Here is a 20,156-nt window from a genome sequence, read left to right as displayed (position 1 = left end):
CTGAAGCTGAGAACTGAAGAGCTCAATGGCTACGTGCTGGGCATTGTGTTTCTGGCACAGAAATAGTTCCTCATTTGTGTATAGAGGAGCTGGAGCTTTTTTCTTTTCTCAGCTACAGATCTGATTCTTCCTCCAGGGGAATAAGGAGAGCTTATACCTTTAAGAAAAAATTAACACCTGTAAATGTAAAATGCTATCCTATCGTTGTGTGTGCTTTGGTTGTGTTTCATGAACCTGGCCTAAAAGCAGTCATGGACATTTAAGTTCTGTTCCAGAAACAGATGGCATTGGGAGCCTTGCCAGCCCTTTCCTAAAGGGTTGGGTGCTCAGTCTCTAGCATAGAGTCTTTCCTTGCATTCATATTTTTCTGGGTTTAAAATAAAAACATTACAACTTTTTAATGGAATAGTAAACTACTGGAATATTACTACTGGAATACTAAACAATCTATTTTCACTGCTTGCTTTTTTGATGTTTGTAACGTCCTAATGTACGAGTTCTCCCTTCAGCTCATAAACTTTCCATAGAGAGTACTGGATTTTTATACGTATTTTTTTTTAATAAACTCCACAAGAGTTGTGGTTTTGCTTCCCAGTTCATTATTTATTCATTCCTCAAACACTTGCAGCCATATAAGATATCTCACAGCCTTGCACTTCCCACTCCCAGCTTTTGACCGAGCTGCCGTATCACTACTGGTGTGTTCACCACAGTGCAGAGCCTGCTCTTTCTGTCAGATGTGTAGCTGCTGCTCTTCTGTTGCTGCTTTTTATTCCTCCATCTCCAGGAAGAGAAAAAGATCTGTGTCTGCTTGTATTTGATACACAGGAACCAGGGTATGGAACCTGCATAGTCTGCCTCATGTCTTGATGTCCACTCTCAGCCAGTTCTGTGGTGCTAGCTGTGACCTGGGTCTAAGCTCCCTGAAGTTGTCGGTAGCTCAGCATTCTCTGCTTCTCTTCCAGATTTTTAAATCCTGGACCTGAGTCTTGTATGGCTTCTCTCCTTGCAAGCAGTTTCAGAGTTTGTACCTGTGACCCCTGTAGCTTCACGCTCCGTTACCGCTCCCGTGGTGTCGCCGTCAGGACCGTTCCCCTCGGCTGGCACCGTGACCTTGGCATCTCTCACTGCCTCCTGCTCTCACACTGAACATGGAGCTACTTGTCTTCATTTCCCGTGGCCCTGAAGGGCATAAAGTCACTGTGCCATCTCTGAAAATTGAGATGTAAAACCAAACTGTCTTCAGAGTCTGCAGTGTATGCTTGTTCCATGACTGGAGAAGGATTCCCTCACCTCTCCCAGCCAGGGCTCCACCTCCCTGTTTATGGGAGTTCCCCAGTCTCCCACAACAGCAAACTTCCTTCTCCATGTCTTCTGAAGAGTGCTCCTTTTTTTTTGGGGGGAGGATGCCTGCAAGAGCATGAAAACACTTTTAATTCACTGTGTCCTGTGACCCTGATCAGTTGTCTGTACCTGTTTCCATATGCTCTCATTGTTGGTTGGTTGTGTGATGGACTCATCTGGGCTGGCAGGGATCTCGTCGCATTGCCTGGGCTGGTGGCACTGCACAAGCAGTGCCAGCTAGTGCAGTTTCCCAGGACTGTGTCCAGTCAGGCTTTGAGTGTCTTCCAAGGATAGACTCTACAACCTTTCTGGGCAGCCTATGCTAGTGTTTGACCACCCTTGCAGTAAAGAAGTTGGTGCTTTTTCCTCTTTTTTTCCACTGTGTTTTTTTCCAGACAGAACTTTCTGGTTTAGTTTGTGCCTGTTGTTTCTGGTGCTGTCCCTGGGAGCTGTTGAAAGGAGTCTGGCTCCCTCTTCACTGCCTCCTGTCAGGTACTTACACACACTGATAAAAACTGCCCCCAAGTCTTTTCTAGGCTGAATGGTTCCAGCTCTCTCAGCCTCTCCTCATAGGAAAGATTCTCTAGCCCCAGTGTGTCCCCATCTTTCTTGTGCCAAGGACCTGGACCTGGACACAGTACTGCAGACACTGCCTCAGCAGTGCTGAGTGGGGGTCAGTGGTCACCTCCTGTGACCTGTTGTCAGCAATCCTCCCAGTGCAGCCTGGGGTAAGGTTTGCCCTCATTGCCACGAGGGTGCATTGCTGCCTCATCTTCAGCTTGTCAGCCCAGACCCCATCCATTCAGCCAGTTTCCTCTCCACCTGCTTGTTCGTTCCTCTAACCCACGTGTTGTCAGGATGCCTGTGAGGATGTTAGGAGAAGCCTTCCTAGAGCCACAGGACATGCAGCTCAGTACTCACCCACCCAGCTAGGCACCTCCCTGTAGCAGCTGTCAGGTTGGTTAGGCATGGTTTCCCATGTGCACTGTTCACAATTATTTATATTTACCTTCTTGTCCTTCATCTGTCTGGAAGTGGTTTCCAGGATTACATGCTCCATCACCTCCCAGGGACTGAGGTGAGGCCGACTGGCCTGTTATTGCCTGGGTCTTCCTTCTGGCTTTTCTGAATGGTTTAGAGTGAGTGGCTTTCCTTTTTCTTCTTTGTGCTGACAATGTTGATCCATGACTACAGCTTCTACACACTACAGCACTGTAATGACTAAGCAAAGCATATGACTCTCCTTTTTCTTGGTCATTTTAAGCTGTACAGATGCAAGGTGGGAAATAGAACTTGCAGCCCAAAACTCTGTTCCTAAAGCTCAGGCCTCTCCCATGTGAACGAGTGAGTCCCTTTGTGAGGCAGAGGGTGGTGTGAGGGAGGCTGTGTCTCTGTCCCCCTGTGCATCTCTCCCCTGGGGTGCCAGGTTTCTGACCTCACTCGCCCTGTTCCCCCGTTGCAGGACGCAATGAGCTCATCGCTCGCTACATCAAGCTGAGGACTGGGAAGACACGCACGAGGAAGCAGGTGGGTCTGAGCTCCTGGTGCCATCGGCCTCTTCGGGCCCCTGCGCCCCACGGGGGCTCACGAGAACAAACCCCCTTTGCTCCCCTGCTGCTCCTGGCTTTGCTGGAAAGGGGCTGTTGTGCTGGGCTGGCTGAGAACGACGGGCAGGGTCAGCTCAGGCGTTCTGCAGCAGGGCTATAAACCCAGCTACATTATGACATCTTTCCACTCTTTAACAGAGTGTGGGTTTTGTTTGGACTACCAATGAACGTTTTGGTGAACTTCAGTGGTTCTATGTATGGAGAGACTTTGTTCAGCACAGGGAGATGGACAGCAATGGTGATTTTGAAAATACCTGGCCCATGAGATGAAAAAAGGATCTTTGTAATTTAGGAGTGACAGTCCAGGCTATGCTGGCCAAAGCACTGAGAAACCTGGATCTGATTTGAATAGGGGGTTGGCAGTTGCCATCCAGAGTTCCTTCCAACCTAAATTATTCTGTGATGCATCTCAGCCCACGTTTGACATGGGGAAGTTCTGAGAGTCATTATGTAGTGGCCAGGCATATGGAACATGTTTCCCTTCTCCCAGGAGGAGGCCAAGATGGGAAGCAGAGGGATAAGAACCTTCAGTCCCTAGATTTAAGGATGGGTTCTTTAGTTTTAAAGGATGTCTCTGTCTTGACAAAGCCATTTTAATTGGAAAAGGCCTTAAATGGCCCATCTTTGCTGGTCCCCCTCCTCATTTCATGACAATTAAGTTATGTTCAGAAAAGCATCTTATTGGTCTATTCCCCCCCAATCAACACTAAATCATTCTTTGTTTCACAGGGTGCCTAAAGTATGTTTTTTTTTGCAAGCAGCTACCAACTGCTCATCTGGAATAACAATGAGTTTTGTCTTTCAATGCAGGTGTCCAGTCACATCCAGGTCCTGGCAAGGCGGAAGGCTAGAGAGATCCAAGCCAAGCTCAAGGTAGGATAGGTATGATAGGTGTCCTTTAACTTACCACAAAATTCATGGTACTGCACGTTAGATATTTTACTGGATATGAAGGATATGGGGTGGAATACCTCATTGGTGAATCTTAGGGTTACTTATCTTGTCTGCTTCTCCCTGCAGGTGGGGCTTCTACTTTCTGCCCCCCTCTGTGTGGTCCACAGGCTTTAGCAGTGACGTTAATCTGCACACCAATACTTCAGTAATCCTGTTTAAAGAATAAAGAAACCATAACTTTAAACTTCAGGTGTCTGATTTCTACCTCTGGTTTATGCTGCTGTTATCCAAGTCTGAAAGGCTCCTAGACTTGGGAGCATGCAAAAAGTGTTTACCTGAGAAAGAGGGGTTTGTCAGAGATGCTGACCAGCTGCCAGTCCCTGGTGGTGTGGCAGCTTTGGGAAAGGGCACCTGTACAGATACTGCAGCCCTAGTTCCACCTCTGCTAGTGGCAGTGATGTGGAGTTGTCCATGAGAAAGTGGTCTGAGTTGGCATAGCCATTGAGAGGAAGCACTAGAGCCAGATGACATCTTCTCAGGTAAGATGGTACCAGCTGAATAGGCTTTGCCTCTCATTATTTCAGACCTGCTTTGAAGAGGCCTGGGCCAATGAGGAAGGAAAAGGTTGACTGCTTGCTTGAACAAATCTGTTTCTTCCATTCTCTAGGAAGAGTTCTGAGGTCGTGCTAATGACCTGATACCTCCTGACATTGGTTTCCACTCAGATTTGAGGCAGGGAGATGTGCTGAGTCTCAACTGCCAGAAATGTCAAGCAGGCCAAGTTGATAGGAGGCAATTGCACAAGAAGGTGTCCCCTGTTAGAGTGTGAGCCATCCAGAAGGGGCTGGCCGGGCAGGGTGTGAGCTGCACTCCTTGTGTCACCCAGGCAGTGGGAGAAGGAGAGTGCCTGCTGACCTTCCTGGTGTGGTGTGGCAGTAAGTGCTCTGGAGGGAAGTGTTTGCTTCCCTGGTCTTCCATGCCTCAGGTGACAGTGAGGTGACAGTCCAGGCCTGGCTGTGGAGTGGGCAGCTGGTAGCTGGTGGTTCTTGGCTGGCTGTGCAGCTCATGGTGAGCACCAGGAGAAGTAGACTCTCTAGTGAGCTGTGGGCACCCAGCCTTGACGAGAGCTGAAGTGCATGAGTTTCTGGTGCAACCAGAGCTTGCCTCTGAGCTGTGACTGCACCCCCATCCCACTGATGGTGTGGCTGTCATTGGCCTCCTGTTTCCAGCTGCTCTGACAGAGACAACGAGCCAGAGATTACAACGAGTTCAGTGCTTCTGGGCAGGGCTGCCTGGGCTTGAGAGGTGTGGTGAGTGGCCAGTCCAGCTGGAGGCCTGCTTGGGGGGCAAGTTAGAAGAAGTAGGGAGCAACAACTGCCCGGGGTGTTCAAAGATTATATCCTCTGCTTAGATCTGTCACCTTGACTCTGTTCCTTGTGTGTCACAGCTCTGGGATTTGGCAGGGTTGGAAAGCCAGTCAGAGGAGCCTGGTGGCTGCCTCTGTTCTCAGGGGATGAAGGTGTCTCATGGAGCCACTGGTGGCTCTCTTACAGCACCCCAAGCCGTGCTGTGAGCTCTGCCCAGCACCTGCAGCAAACGTTCCCAGTCCCAGACTCCCTGCTGCCTGCAGAGGCACCTGTGGCACTGGACCAGCTCGCTGCTTTTGCCAGTCAGTTTGTAGAGCAAGGAAGAGAAATGACAGAAGCTGCTGCCTGTCCTCCAAGTTCCTCCTGACAGCTCTTTTCTTCTGCCACTGTCCATTTTCCATAGCAAGTGTGTTTTCAGTCATATCCCAGAGATCAGAGCAGCTACATGCTGGTTTTTCAGGGCTATTACTGTAACACTGCTGTCTCCAAACAAGCTGGGATGTCTTCTCTAAGTGCACACTGTGCCTAAAGCAGAGGTGGCAGAGCAGGGTAGAGCTTGGGGAGAAATCTCTTTATAGAAATCAGTAGTTTTCCATATCCTGGGTGGCCAGCAGATATCACCTGCACCAAAGAAAAAGAGGGCTATTGTGGTGGTGTTATTGTTATTGTGTGTTTTGAGAATAGTAAAAGAAAATGCAAATGTTTGGTGAAAGATTTTTTTTTCTTAATTTTATTTTTTTTCCACATTGGAAACACGATACAAGTGAATGCAGAACTTTTAGCCAAAAGAGAAAGGAGATCTCTTTACAAACACATGCTCTTTCCAGCAGTATGTCAGGCATTTAAAAAAAAACCAAACCAAACCAACACAACAGAGGTTAATAGGTGAAATCTTTTCACTTCTTAATTTTTCAATTTTTTTTTTTACTCTAATACTTCCAGAAGTAAATGTCTTCCTCACTCATGTATAAGCTCAGGTAGACAAATACCAATTTTTCCAGTGAGGGAGTGAAGGGAGGAAAATATTCTGCAATGGCAGCTGGGGAATGGTCCTCACAGACAAAACAAAAAAAAGAGAGAGATGAATCCTTACCTTTAAAAAATGTTGTAGGTAATCCTTAAAGTATTCCCTAAAGCATTATTTAAACTGGATTCTGAAAACCTTTCCCATAGCTTTGGAGCATCTTAGGAACTTTCTCAGCAATTAAAACATTTCCCTTCCATTCACGTGAGCAGTACTAGCAGGATTCACAGATCCTGTGAAAAAGCAGAGAGGTGAGTTTGCCATTGCTGCTGACCATCCCACTTAAGCATTATCATTTATTCTTGAGCTTTTGTTATGCTTTCTCCATTTTTTTTTTTCTGTTAGACACATCAGAATTTCTGGGCTTTGAGCTCAAGAAATCCTTACAGTAAGTGGAGAGGTTGGAGAGAATGGAGACCCAGGGGTGAGAACTTAGTGCAGTCCAGTGAATGCAGTTCCTGAAGACAAGAGCTTACCTCTTCCAGCAGCTTACCCGAGCCATGGATTGGTCTGTGGCATTGCCATTATGTCACAGATAAATGTGGAGTGTTTGAGGGTTGAAGACTAATTGTAGGGGATGTAGGAGGAAGGACAGAATGTGGGAAAGTGCTGCTCTTTGCCTATATTTTCCTTGGAGAAAGAAATGAAGAATGTTATTTGTTCTTAACCTACACTTGTTGCACTGCCATTGCCTGTAAAGTATGTGCAATCCCACAGCCCTCTTGAAATACACACAGGAATGTTCTTGCATATGTGCCCTGGGAGATTTAATAGTCTGGGGGATTTCCCATTTTCCCAGGGATGGGAATAAAATCATCAACTGTACCTGAGACTAATGCAGCCCCAGTCTGAGGTAGTCTGTCTGCAGTGATGATGACAAGCTACAGTGATGGATGAAGGAATAACGTGCTTCTGAAGCTCTTAGGGCAGTTATTGATGAGTCTGCTGCTCAGGTTTTCAGAGCTGCTTCTCTGCAAGGCAGCTGATGAGAAGCCTGGTTATGCAGCATTAGACCAGGCAACTTGTTTATCATTCTAATAATTCTGTTGTTTTTTTTTTCCTGTTTCCACTCTTCCCCATAGGACCAGGCAGCTAAAGATAAAGCCATGCAGAGTATGGCTACGATGTCATCTGCCCAGATTATCTCTGCAACTGCCTTCCACAGTAAAATGGCCTTGCCTGGTCTCCCTCGGCCAGCCTACCCTGCTGTTTCTGGGGTGAGTGAATCAGGGTCTGGGCAGCTGGGCTGAAGACACTTGAGTATCTGAAAGGGTGTTGGAACCTGCTCAGGAAGACTCTGAGCACATCAGAAAGAATGGGCCAAAGGGCATTGTCTTTGTAGAACAATTTTGTCATATGGCTTCAACAGTTTGGGTCTGTTTCTTTGTTCGCAGTGATGTAAAACAACAGTTTCACTAAAAGTTTTGTGGTTTTTTTCTCTGTTAATGACAGAAATGAGGGAGCAATTGGATCCTTTGGGCTTTCAACTGCCTGAAATAAATTTAGGTGTCTGTATCACTTTCTTAGTCCAGGATCTTGTTGGATTAAAACCATTTGGGTCATCCGGACTCTTTCTCAAGCTTATAATTCACTCTTCTGGACTGCTTAGATCACAAATTGATGGCCTTATATAAAATCCTTAATATAGGAAGCCTGTCAGCATCCCCTAACCTTTGAGCTGGACCTTGTGAGCTTTTGCTGAGCATTGATTCTGCCAAAATTGTCCTGTGAAGCTCTTCTGGGGGAAGTGGTGCCTCTAAGGAAGTAAGCATCCTTAAAGCTTTGGAGAGGGAGGCACAGGGTGCAAACATAGTGTTTAAAACTAAAACCCACTGTGGGGTCAGTTGCTTGCATGTGTCACTAGTAGTAACATGTAGAAGGAAAACAAAGACCAGTCAGCACCTTCACAGGGATGAAACCATGACTACAGAAAGAAGTATAACTCAGTCACATCTTTAAAGGAGCTTGCAGGTCCTTTCCTCAGAAAGGAGGAAGCCTCACTTTTCATCTGTCCTGCGAGTGGTGACTCTTGCCTGTGTGTTGTTCTCTTGCAGTTTTGGCAAGGACCTTTGCCAGGCCAAGCTGGATCTTCCCAAGAGTGAGTATTCTTTCATGTCCAAAGCAGCTGCTTCTGCTGCTTCCTGCATGCTGCTTGAGAAACACCATTAGCTATTACAAGATTTATAAAATGCTAAGGTAATGTAAACTTTGCTCTCAAGCAGCTTTCCTGACTGTGGATCTGAGACTTAAGGCCCATGGTTGAAGACAGAGAGTCATGAGAGAATCCTAAATAGATAAAACCCTATGTCTTCATAGGGAACCTTCACCATGGATTACGTCCCTTTAATGCTTCCCATGACTCAAGCAGCCCAGTATGGGTTGTTCTAGGGAGCTGCTGAGTCTAGCAGCCTGTTGGGGTGAAGGTGCTGCAGCTCCATGCTCCCAAGTTCCACCAGTAGTGAGGATGAGCATGTACTCCCAGGAAGCAGACATGAATATCCATCTGCACTGCAAACAGGCAGACAGACAGACAGAGCTGGCCACACAGAACAGCACAGACAGTGCTCAGCACTCGCACAGCTACAGCCAGCACCAGCACCCGTGGGAGCTGCGGGTGAAGGCTGGCAGTGGGAGTACACGTGTGCTGTGCTCAGGGACCCCCTGTCTCCTGTGTGCTGCAGCCCTGGCAGGTCAGCCCTGGAGGCCACAGGCAGCCAGACAGGACACACGCTGTGAATCTCGGGGTACCTGGGCTTAGAGACCCGTCTGCCCAGGAGCTGGATCTTCACTTTCCCTGCTTGGCATCCCACAGATAAACACCCCCCCCTCCTCCTTGGGCTGACTAACAGACCCACACTCGCTGCCGTGTGCCTGAGACTCCTGGTGTCTCTGAAGGCATCCTGGAGACACACAGAGCCAGCTCCCAAACCAGGCACCTGCTGGCTGGCCTGGCTGGGTGATCACCAGTGCTCACACCCTCACTTGCTGCTGGCACTCCAGAAACAGGTACAGGCAGAGACCTGAGAGGTCCTCCCTCAGGAAAACAATTAGAAATAGAACTTAATGAGGAGAGAGAACAGACTGCACTGGCAGAGGGATCCCGTGGGTCACTGTGTTGGTTTCCCACCTGAGCAGTGGGGATGCAGCCTGTGCTGGGACAGCCCTGCCAGGGGCTCACCTGCCCCAGTGTGGAGATGGCCTTTGGTGGTGGTTGGGCTGGTTGTTCACCAGTGGTGTCACTGGGTGTGGTTGTGTCAGAGTATTGTTCAGGTTGCTCTGTCTGTCAGTGTTCCTCTGCTCCTCTGGTCATGTGGAGAGACACTTTGTATCCCATAACCTAACAGGAGCCATGTTAAAGACTGGAAGTCACTGGGGGACTGTTGCTCACCCGAGCCGTGTATTCCTGCTCTCCTGAGGTGCTATTGCTGATGTCTGTGGAGTAGATCAGGGAACAGATACTATTAAGAAGCTTGTGGGGAAAAATCGCTAGTAAAAGAATGGAAGTCATCCTAAGAGAAAGGCATAAAATCTACTTTTTATTTACCCTGAAAGTGAATGAGGAAGCGTCAGTGCAAGAGGTTCTTTTAGAAGCTTGAGCTGTCTGCCACCCCTGATGTCAGATGGCATCTTCAGATCCTGATTTTTCTCACAGTGCTGTTGAAATGGAGCTGAGCAGCCTTGAAAGCTGGGATCAGCCGTGGGGGCTGGACGTCTCTGAGTCTGGGCCTGGGGGTCCAGAGAGACACCAGTGCAGCCCTGTGCCCACGGGCATCCTACAGACCTGTCTGTGGCTGGAAGGAGAGGAGGACACCAGTGTGTTAATGGGCTGACAAGGATCTCTGAGTAACAAGTCTGCAGGGAGAAGCCTGCCAGGAAACCTTACTGAGCCCAGCCCTGGCCCCTTACTGGTTTTTGAGTCTTTCTCCATGAGCCTCCCTTGCCCACACAGAAAGATGATTTCCCAAAGACCTATCACTCACTCCCTCAGCAGACACACTTGATCTCTTCTGTGCAAACAGTTAGTTCAGAATCCTTTTTGGTTTTTTCGTTCTTTTTTCGGTCTTTGTGTTTTTTTGTGAGTTTTGGTTTTTTGGTTTGTTTTTTGTTAACCATCTATCTGTGTGTACTTCTGTAGTGTGAAGCCTTTTTCTCAGCAACCGTATGCTGTACAGCCTCCGCTGCCATTGCCAGGTAGGTAAGCAAATGCAGTTCCTTTCTCTGAAATTACATTGTAACTTCAAATCTACTACACACTTTAAAAGGTTTAAAATTCTTTATTAAAAAAAAAAATTACCTATTCAAACATTTCAGTAAGCTGAAAAATAATTAATTTCCCTTATCATTTGTTTCCATCCTTTTACTGAGAAAGATGAAGCTTTTTAATTTTGTTTGGTTAAAAAAAAACACATTATTTTTTCCTGGTTTCTGTTGATTGTTTTGGGGTTTCTTTTCCTCCTGGCTCAGCATAAATAGGAGTTTAGACATCTCAGTTGTTCTCCCACCATGCTGTATGTAGGAGACCACTCTTTTCCATGGTAACATGATTGCCTTCCCAATTTCCCATTAAGTGCAACAACAAATGTTTTTTATTTCTCCATGTCCCCATTTTGAGGGGGGAATGGTCAACAGTGATGCTTCATTCTGCTATTAAACCAGTTTCAGTGCTCATTTAGGGCTCAGTCCAGGTCCTCTTAAAGTTGCTGAATGGTTTCCTCTGGTGTCCAAACCAGGCAGGTTGTCTCCTGCATCAGTATGAACCCTGACTGCTCGCTCAGAGGGCAGCTGACAAACCACTTAGGTCACAGGGAGAGTGAAGACCTTCTGAATGATATTTTTGCATGATGGTTGAAGTCATAAGAAAATGTAATCAGCTTTAACAACAGATGCTTTATTGGAAAGCTGTTACCAACTTTTCCTTTCCTAAATCTTGTTCCATAAATCCTGTGTGCTTAGGGTTTGAGTCTCCTGCTGGCCTCTCGCCTTCCCCATCAGCACCAGCCTGGCAAGGACGACGGGTTGCTAGCTCCAAACTTTGGATGTTAGAATTCTCTGCATTCTTGGAACAACAACAAGACCAAGACACAGTAAGATACATGCCTGGCTCCCATCCCTCACTAACTTTTCATCTTCAGGTAGCTCCTGTTCATCGTGGATATGTTATATTAGCTATCTCAGGTTATTTCAAGTTATACAGCAGCAGCACGAAGCAATGATTTAGGAGTGAAAATAGGAAAAAAAAACAGTAGTAATGTTTCAGAAGAGGCAAGAAGCATGGGTGTATTGATAGGAAGGAGAGATCACCATGAGCTGCTACCAGCAGAGACATTTCTGCTAATACTTCTGCTCTTTCAGAAGGTGCTGTCAGATCTTCAGTGACTTCCAGTGACGTCACTTCACATTCTGTGAAGGACCATGCATGTTCAGTATGAGCTGAACGGCACTGAACTGTTCCTAATTCCACGTTTCTCCTCCTGCAGTATAACAAACACCTGTTTGTGCACATTGGGCAGTCCAGCCCCAGCTGCAGTGACCCCTACCTCGAGGCAGTGGACATCCGGCAGATCTACGACAAGTTCCCCGAGAAGAAGGGGGGCCTGAAGGAGCTCTTCGAAAGGGGGCCGGCTAATGCCTTCTTCCTTGTCAAGTTCTGGGTAAGGGAAGGACCCCTGAAGGGTGCCTGTGTTCTGTGCAGGTCTCCCCTCAGAAGCAGTGGCCCTGCTGGCTGTTGGAGGGCTGCCACGTCCCAGGAGATGTGCCCTGTGTGGTACAGCCACCGCTGCCACTGCAGCTCCTGCCTCGGCTGCAGGAGATGCTCCTTCCCCCCTGGAGCAAGATGTCCCTTCCACAGGGCCAGCCCTGGGTTTGTTCTTGACTGCTGGCTGGAGGTTGATTTGCTGATGGTGTCTTGGGCCCTTAACAATTTTTATTTATGTATAGGAGCAGAACTGAGAGGAGACTGTTCTGTGCACTCTCGTGTGTTCACTTCTCTCAGCGCTGAGTCACTTCTCAGTCAGGGGCAGTTTCCCGTCTCCTCTTCATCTCGTTAGCTGCATTTTGTGTTATTCAGGTACTAATAACTTAGAGATGCATGTTTACTGGGGGCACAAAGACAAACAAAAGATGAGCCAGACATAAAATGAAATTGGATTATGTAACTGAAATGGCTTCTGGTACGTTGGCAGAAACCAGCCCAGCAATAGCCCACTCGCTCAATTCGGGTTGCTGTAAGTTAGATGAAATTTGCAAAACTGTGCCCTTGTGCTGCAGGGTACAAATAAAATGGTTATTTTGATGTAGGTATTTTATTTTAAAATGTATTTAGATAATTATTTCATTTATTAAATTAATCCAGTTATAATTAATATTATTTATTAAGTTAAATTTATCAAATTCTTAAAAATCGATTTAAATAGCTATTTTGTTATTATCATAGGTATTGCAAGACTAAAAATAGCAGCAGCTTGGGGCACTTGCCCACTAGATGTCTGAGGGAATGTGCAGTAGGATTTGAAGCCTTTCACCTTGAGTTTGCTACTTATAATTCAACCCCAGGTCAGGAGTGAGTTGATGAGAAATGAGCTTTCCTGTCTCATGGCCTTTTAACAAACTGGCACTGGACAGCCTCTTAACTGTGGGTTCAGAAGGAAGAGTTGACTTGAGTGCCTTGAAATGCAGCTCCTGGCTGTCCCAAGCCTCAGCTGGCTCAGGGTCTGCTGTTGAAATGTCTGAAACCTAGAGGGTGAGTTGCTGGTGACAACTTTACTCACCACAGACTGTGCTACTGAAGTAAGCTGCTCATGGGTCAGCGTCTGTCAGAGTGCAGCAAAACCTGCTTGGGAAGGCTGGAACAAAAAGTGAAAGAGTCTCTATGGAGGAGAAACAGCAGCAGCTTGCTGGAAAAGTGTATCCCATGACAAACCCTAGGTAGTGATTGCCCTGCTAAGAACTGTCTGGAAAAAGAAACAGAAGTCTGATGTGACTGACCAAAGAGAGGGAAAAGGCTAAGAGGGGACAGCTCCTAAGGAAGGATCTTTGGAAAAGTAGGAGCTGCAAGAGCTCCTGCTGTGGGGATCCCAGGAAACTTGGTGTTAAGGTGAAGAGCACTGGCTTCTGTGTGGTGTAACTGCAGTGGTCTGGAAGTTAAGGGAGCCCCAAGGAAGAGCTTGGAGGGAGATGTCATGTGTAGTTTTAAGCTTGAAGAACCTGAGGCAGGAACCTGCCATTGCTGCACTAGGTGCTGAGCACCCCAGGTGCTCTGTGGAGCACCAGAAGCCTGGCACTAGGCACTGGGCTTGAGGTGTTTTGCTCCTAGCACTGGAGGGCTGTGTGACTGAGGAAGAGGTGCCCATGTTTGCTCGATGGGGCTTTAAACTCTTTATGCCATAACCAAGAGTTAACAGTTGATCAGTTTGAAACGTAAGCAGCTCCTGTGTGGTTTGGGCATGGGCAGTTGGCACAGTGAGCTGACCCCTGGGCTCGGGTTGGCAGGCTGCGTGTGACATCTGTGTGACATTTCTCTGTGCTCCAAGTGCATTCCAGCACACGACAATGACTGAGACCCCAGGCTCACCCCCGGGCAGGGGCAGCCCTGCTCCTGTCCCCTGTAATGCTATCCCTGCCACCTGTCCCCTGGCTCTCCCTCAGCCCCTCCTGCCCCGCTATTAATAGTGTGGGGAAGAGGCGTTCTCGGGGCTCTGCACATTACTAGGATGGTGCACTCACATCTTGAGGCTTTCAGAAGTAGGGCACTCTCTGAGTGGAAGGTGGAAGGAGAATGGCAAAGCAGGAGTTGAGGGCAGGCAGTGCTTGTCCAGAGCAGGCACCTGCAGAGGGGCAGATCAGGGGGTTGCTGGGGGAGACCTTTGCTGCCAGTGTGAGTAGATGTAGTCATCTCTTCTCCCCTGTGACAGGCAAACTGGACTAGTCAAATCACTCAGTGATTTCTTGCCAGTAAATGAATTCTTCTCTTGTGGAAGTGGCTGAAGGGGTGGGCTGAAGACTTGCCCTGGACTTGGCTTCTCTCCTGTCCCAAGCAAATTCTGTCAGAGCATCAGTGGTGCAAACTCCCCTTGGCACCCTGCCCTGCTGACTGTGTGTGCCTCCAGCCCTGCCCTGGCAGGAACTGCTTGGAGAGCAAGGAGGTGGTAGTTTGGTCTCCATGTCTATTCTGTCCTTGGCACTCCTGAGAGCAAGCAAGACAGCAGCTAGCAACAGAGATTTGCATGGTCTTTGCACATTTTTTGTGAGAATGGATCTGACAGCCAGTAACTTCACCTGCAGTCACCAGCACCACAACCTAACAGTTCCTACAGCATGTAAGGACACCCTGTTCCTGGCAGTTCTTTCACCAAAGTCATTCCCCACAGTGCTCAGCAGTGTAGAGAGCAGACTGAGAGACTGAGCTGCTGAGGAAATCTCTCTGCTGAGTGTCAGAATAACACTGTTCTGGGGGGCTGGCTAAGCTGCAGCTACCATACTGTTGGCAAAGCCTTCTGCTGTCTTTGTCCAGCTCAGAAACTCTCCCCTCCTCCCTTTCGTGGAGACTGAAGCTGCAGAGGCACAAGTTTTGGACTGTGCTTAAAGAATTGTTCAACACTTGCCTTTCCATTGACCATGTGGGACCTGTGTGCAAGATCTCAGCAAGCTATGGCTTCTCACAGCATTTAATGCTGTTTGGACTCCTGCCCACTCATTGCTTTTCAAAACCTCAGGTGAGGTGAAGACTGATTCTCAAAGGTCACATTTCCCTCTGCAAAGAGTTTCAGATAGATTTTCATTCACAGCCTCATCCTCATGGGAATGAGGCCTCTCTTGGTAATCAGTTGGGAAACTCGCTCCCACCAAAGATCAGAGAAAAGTCTTGGGCTGACGTATGCTCAGGAGAGTGCACAGTGCACAATGCCAAATTTTATCTTTATTTTTTTGGGTTGCAGAAGTTGAGTGATGGGCTCAAACTCAGCAGAGCTCCCAAGAGATTTAGACCAATATGATTAAAAAAAAAAAAAAGGTAGTAGTAGCTTGTTGAGGGTTCCTATACCCTTCTCTGAACAAATCCCTTCTCTTCCATCTAGAAATGTTGTAAGTATTTAAAAATTCTGCTTACTTCTCTGGAAAGGAGGAAATCTCAGACCTTTCCCCCAAAACCCACAGTTCCACTCTTGCATGCCGTATGTAGATGTTTGAGATGTGCTAGGTCACAGATAGCTCAGTGATTGTGGTTTCAGCATGTTTGGAAGTCATCAAGCAAGCTGTAGACAGTATGTTATCCATGCTGAACTTGCACAGTACGTTGAATGCATCCCAAGCACATCAGGTTGCTGCTGTGCTGGAGTGTGCACAGCTTCTTGCATCTACAGCTTCTTGGACAGAAAGCAAGAGCCCTGAGTTTGTCAGATAAAGGAGTATGATCCAGGTGGTGGCTCACAACTCAGATTTTAGTTTGTAATGTGCCTCATCTATTTGATCTTCTGCCTTTCCCCTGGAAGAGGTGGAGAACAGCTGTTTTGATTTCTGGACACCACCCAGCTAGCTGAGTGCTGCTGCTCCCTCTGCTGTAGTCCCCCCATGTTGCTGGCAGTGGCTAATAGGGCCCTGGAGAGCAGGGCAACCAGCCCATTGGCTATGGGCTTTCCTAAGTCCTGACTGTCTCCTCTGGCTCTCTAGGCTGGGGTAAGGAATGTATTCAAGAGTTGTGTCACTTGTTGGGCTTGTTGGCATTTGCCAGTGAGGAGTCTTCAGATCAGAATTGTGGGCAGTGGTGTTGAACAAGTCTGTGTGTTCACAGCCTGTAAAGTGAAGGTTGGCTCTGCTGCTTGATGAAGTGCTGGGAAGATAAGTTTCCTGTGAGTCATAGCCACTGTTGTTCCCTTGCATCTCTGAGGTCTGAATGTTCTGCACTGAGTGGTTGTGCTTTGACACCAGGTTATCTTCAGAGAAAGAGACCGACAGTGAAGAGAAAGGAAGAGTCCTGTTCCACAGGGCAGCAGTGTGGTTTCGAGTCCTGCTGGCCTAGGTGCTCCAAGGAGCTCACAGGAACCTAGGCATGGAGCCCATAGCATTTTTGGGTGTTAAGTTAAAAGCACCAGCTCTTTTGGCAATTAGAGATGCCATGATTTTGTCCTGATGCAATGCTGAGAAGTTTAACTGCATCCATTAATGATTTAGCTCGGTGTCCAGTGGACACACAGAGGTTAACTTGACTATGGCAGGTAACAGTGTTCTTCCTCAGTTTTCTGCCTTGTCTCCCTTCAGGAGGAAATCATCTCCCTTGCAGGGGAAACTAACAGGTTTGAGTTCCACTCCTGAGTTTTCTTTGGTTTCCTGTTCACGTACATAATTGCCATTTTCAGTTTAGATGAATTATTTGCAATCTGGTTTATTCAAGAGCAGATATGTGTGTGCTAAATAATCTCTGGTATGAAGGCAGTAACTGCCACAGGGGGTGGAAACCAGCAGCTGCAGGTACGTAAATAACTCCTCACTGTGGGACCAGCACTGTCTGTCTGAGAGCTGCAGCCTCATCCCCCCGCAGCTGCAGCTGGAGCTGGAGCCCTCGGCTGGCTGCTGCTGGAACTCCTGTGCCTGTGTCTAGGGGCTGAGACTCTCAGAGGTGGCAGCAGGAGGTGGGTGCACAGCTTGTGTTGACTGATCACCCTCAGACACATCTGAGCCTCCCATAGTGTGGGATGTGCTTTGGAATAAAAGGTGCAGTGTAAAGGTCAGGGAGTTCCAAGATGACCCCGTTGCTCCACTGCAACAGGGCTGTCAGAAGTTTAAGTGCACATAATGCTGGTGAATGGCAATGACTGCTTAATTCAAACAGTATTGCCAGAATTTTGCATACTGCCAAATAGTTTAGTGTTGATTAATTAGATGTTAACCAGCTGTGAAACTCTAGTCTGGTCTTTTTGATGGGAGACTTGTCAAACTGTGGAAGTACCCAGGGTGGGTTCTCGGGGCTAGTGCAGCTGTTCTCATGCAGTGGAACTGGCACGTTTCTGCTTTGCCTCATGGTTGCTGTACTCAGTTTTTAATGTGCCATGAAGAGTTTAGGGGAACGTAACCTTAACTTTACTGTGAGGGCGTTTGCCTGGTTCTGCAGTGAGAGCTGCTGCTGTGTTGACATATCAGTGGCCCAACCAAGCCTCTGTAGCCTTGAGCTGTTGTTCTTTTGACTCAGTGGGACAGTGTCTTTGGAAAAGCAGAACTGAGTCCGTACATTGTGTTTATCACCCCCCAGAGAAAGAGATGAACAATATTGTGAAGGACTCTGCTAGTTTATTTCCTCTGTGGAGAATGGAGGGCAGTAATCTTTATTCAGACAGTATTGGAGGATGGGTCAAATAAACAATGCACTTAGTTGCATTGACATGTAAATGAGTGTCACAGGAACAATAAAAACCTAAGCTGGAATGGAGCAGCACTGCTGCTCTCTGGTACCTGTATCTTTGTGTGCAGACGTGGCTCGCGTGGCTATAGGAGGGAAAAACTGATAGCAGGGCTTTGGCATGGCTGTAACAGTTCGCTTGGACCCTGAGCTGTGGAACCCTGAGCCTGTGACTTGTTCCTGTCAGTGCCTGTGCCCACGTTTCCTCCTGTGCAGACCCCGGTGGAGCCCCGCGCCGCGCTCCCGTCGCATGGGCAGTCAGGAACATGGACAAGCTGCCACTCTTCCTCCAGGTGTTGCTCCCAGGCCTTGTGCAAAAGTTATCACTACCTCTGTGGTGAAAATCTGAACGATGTAAAATTACTTTTTAAAAAAGCTTTTAATCCATATTGGTTTACTGATACGTTTTAACACATATACCCAGATTTCTGTTCAGCTCAGTGAGGAGGCAGAAAACTGAGGCACAAAGGGATAAGTTGTTAAGAGAAGCTGGGAACCTGTTCAGCTGGATTTTTTTTTTTTTATGAAGCTATCTTCTGAGGAGAAGCAAAATAAGAATAAAATAATTGCCAGCTTTGTATGAGTATCTCCTGATAAATGAGAGGATGCTCTTGAATTTATAATATGCAGGGTATGACAAATGTAGGAAAATGTAAAGGAAGGAGAGCACAGCTGGTGTAAACTGCTGTGAAGGTATTATACATGTAGGGCCAAGTGTGTTCACAAGGGCTGAAGATCTGTCCCTACTTCAGAAGAAGGGATTCTGCTTAAAAGGGTGAGTCCTGGAGAAGGCAGACCCTTCTGAAACAGGCACTTTCGTCTGTAGCCTCTGGTGAAGGTGGTACAACTGTTAAGGATTTCTGCAGAAACTGTGTGAAACAACACAGTCATTTTGAAGTGTGATTTGTGATTATATGTTTAAATACTGTGCTGTTCTGCTCTCCACTGAAAGCAGAGTGAGCAGAGTGGAAGCTCCAGGGCCATCCCCAGTGCTGCCAGCGTTGATGTCAACGTTGCAGCATTCTGTCATCTTGCCTGGATTGAATCTTTGTCCCACTGGAATTATCTGAATGCTACAACTGCTATTCTAGGAGATATGCAAGGAGCTGCACTGCCCACAGTACTTCATGAAAAGCCTACCCTAAATCTGTCTCTCCCTTGCTTCTGAGTTTGTACTTAAACAAACAAAGAAACCAAACCAGACCCCAGCCCCGTGGTAATTGGATTCCGTTGGTTTGTTTGCTTGGATCCTCTGTGACATCACTTCTCTGCTGCAGATGATCGTTTTTCTCTAGGTGGAGATCCATGTGCACAGGGGCAGTAATGCCCCAGCATTGTGCTAACGTGGAGAATGAACTGAGTTTTCTGAAATAAACGGGGAGATGGTTTAGCACCTCCTCCTTCACATGCCTGACGTGGCAAGTTAACAGCCCTGAGAACTGGCCTGAATGAAAATACTGCATATTATTATGTGCTGCTTTTCCTGCTAGTGCCTCTGGCATCACTGTGGGCAAAAGGATGAATTCCTCTGACAGCTCTGTGTGATGGGAGCTGCTGGAGAGTGCTGTGGCACAGGGATGGCCCAGCCCAACTGGTGAGGGGCAAAGCTTTCAACCTGGAAGGAATGACAACCAAGTGTGGCTTCTAGCAGGTTCCCAGTTACTGCTGTAGTTATCCACACCCAGTGTTCTCTAGAAGAAGCAGTCCTGCCTCCTGCTTTCCTTATTGCTGCCCATCTTCCTGACACACATTCTTTGTCTGAACACACAGAGGTGCTTCTGAGCTGGGCCATGGAGCTGATCCTGTTGAGAACTCCCTGAGCAGTTCCTCCTAAGAGCTGTAACACAGCTGCAGAACCATTTGTGTCAGTACAGGAGGAATGGGGAGGTACAAACTGCCTGGGACAGTGAGACTGCTCTCTCTTGGTGTCAGGAACAGCCTGGTGTTACAAAACTACAGCCTGAGGTGCAGTTTCCTCAGATGTTGAAGCCAACTTGAGTATATGTTGCTGTGAAAACAGGCAGTCGTTGTGCCCTCAGCTTTGGTGCGTGTTCTCGCCTTCCCCAGCCCTGCAGTTCTGTGGAGATCCAAGTGAGCTTTCTGGTCTGCTTGAAAACTGGCTCACCAAACACACCAAAACCTGTTCTGGCTGGGGTCAGCTCTCATGGGGCTGACCAGAGTTACACAGTTGCTAACGGTGGCACAAAGGCAGCAGCAAGCTTCTGTCACTGCAGCTGAGGAGACTGGACTGGCACCTTCTAGATTGACTTAAACCTCTTGTGAAATTGCTACTTAGGAGAAATAAGCTAACTGTATTATTCCATGGCAGAGAAGAGACAGGTTTTGTGTGGCAAGGTGTGGGGGTTCAGCCCCAGGCAGGAGCTGGGCACTGGGAGGCTGCTTGCTCACCCTCCAGGAAAAGCACCAGGGGAAAAACTAACCCTGTCCCAGCCCAGCCAGACACAGAAAAGGGGGACTTGTTACTGAGGTGCTCCAGGGCATCCGTGCAGTCCTGTTGGCATTGCACCCCCTGC

General features: G+C 47.7%; 1 protein-coding gene across 1 annotated transcript in view; it reads left to right on the top strand.

The window, feature by feature from the left end:
• The window catches only part of TEAD4 (TEA domain family member 4), a 41,209-nt gene that overhangs the window by 15,606 nt on the left and 5,447 nt on the right, over nt 1-20,156 (top strand). Inside the window, exons 2-8 of the mRNA XM_008944409.1 lie at nt 2,807-2,871; nt 3,762-3,824; nt 7,319-7,453; nt 8,291-8,334; nt 10,372-10,427; nt 11,190-11,320; nt 11,714-11,887. Coding sequence (XP_008942657.1) covers nt 2,807-2,871; nt 3,762-3,824; nt 7,319-7,453; nt 8,291-8,334; nt 10,372-10,427; nt 11,190-11,320; nt 11,714-11,887 — 668 coding nt within the window. The remainder of the gene's footprint in view (nt 1-2,806; nt 2,872-3,761; nt 3,825-7,318; nt 7,454-8,290; nt 8,335-10,371; nt 10,428-11,189; nt 11,321-11,713; nt 11,888-20,156) is intronic.

Source organism: Merops nubicus, unplaced genomic scaffold, assembly GCF_000691845.1.
Source record: "Merops nubicus isolate BGI_N331 unplaced genomic scaffold, ASM69184v1 scaffold19817, whole genome shotgun sequence".
Classification (NCBI taxonomy): Eukaryota; Metazoa; Chordata; class Aves; order Coraciiformes; family Meropidae; genus Merops; species Merops nubicus.
The sequence above is the reverse complement of the archived record's forward strand: the minus strand, read 5'-3'. Positions and strand labels throughout refer to the sequence as shown.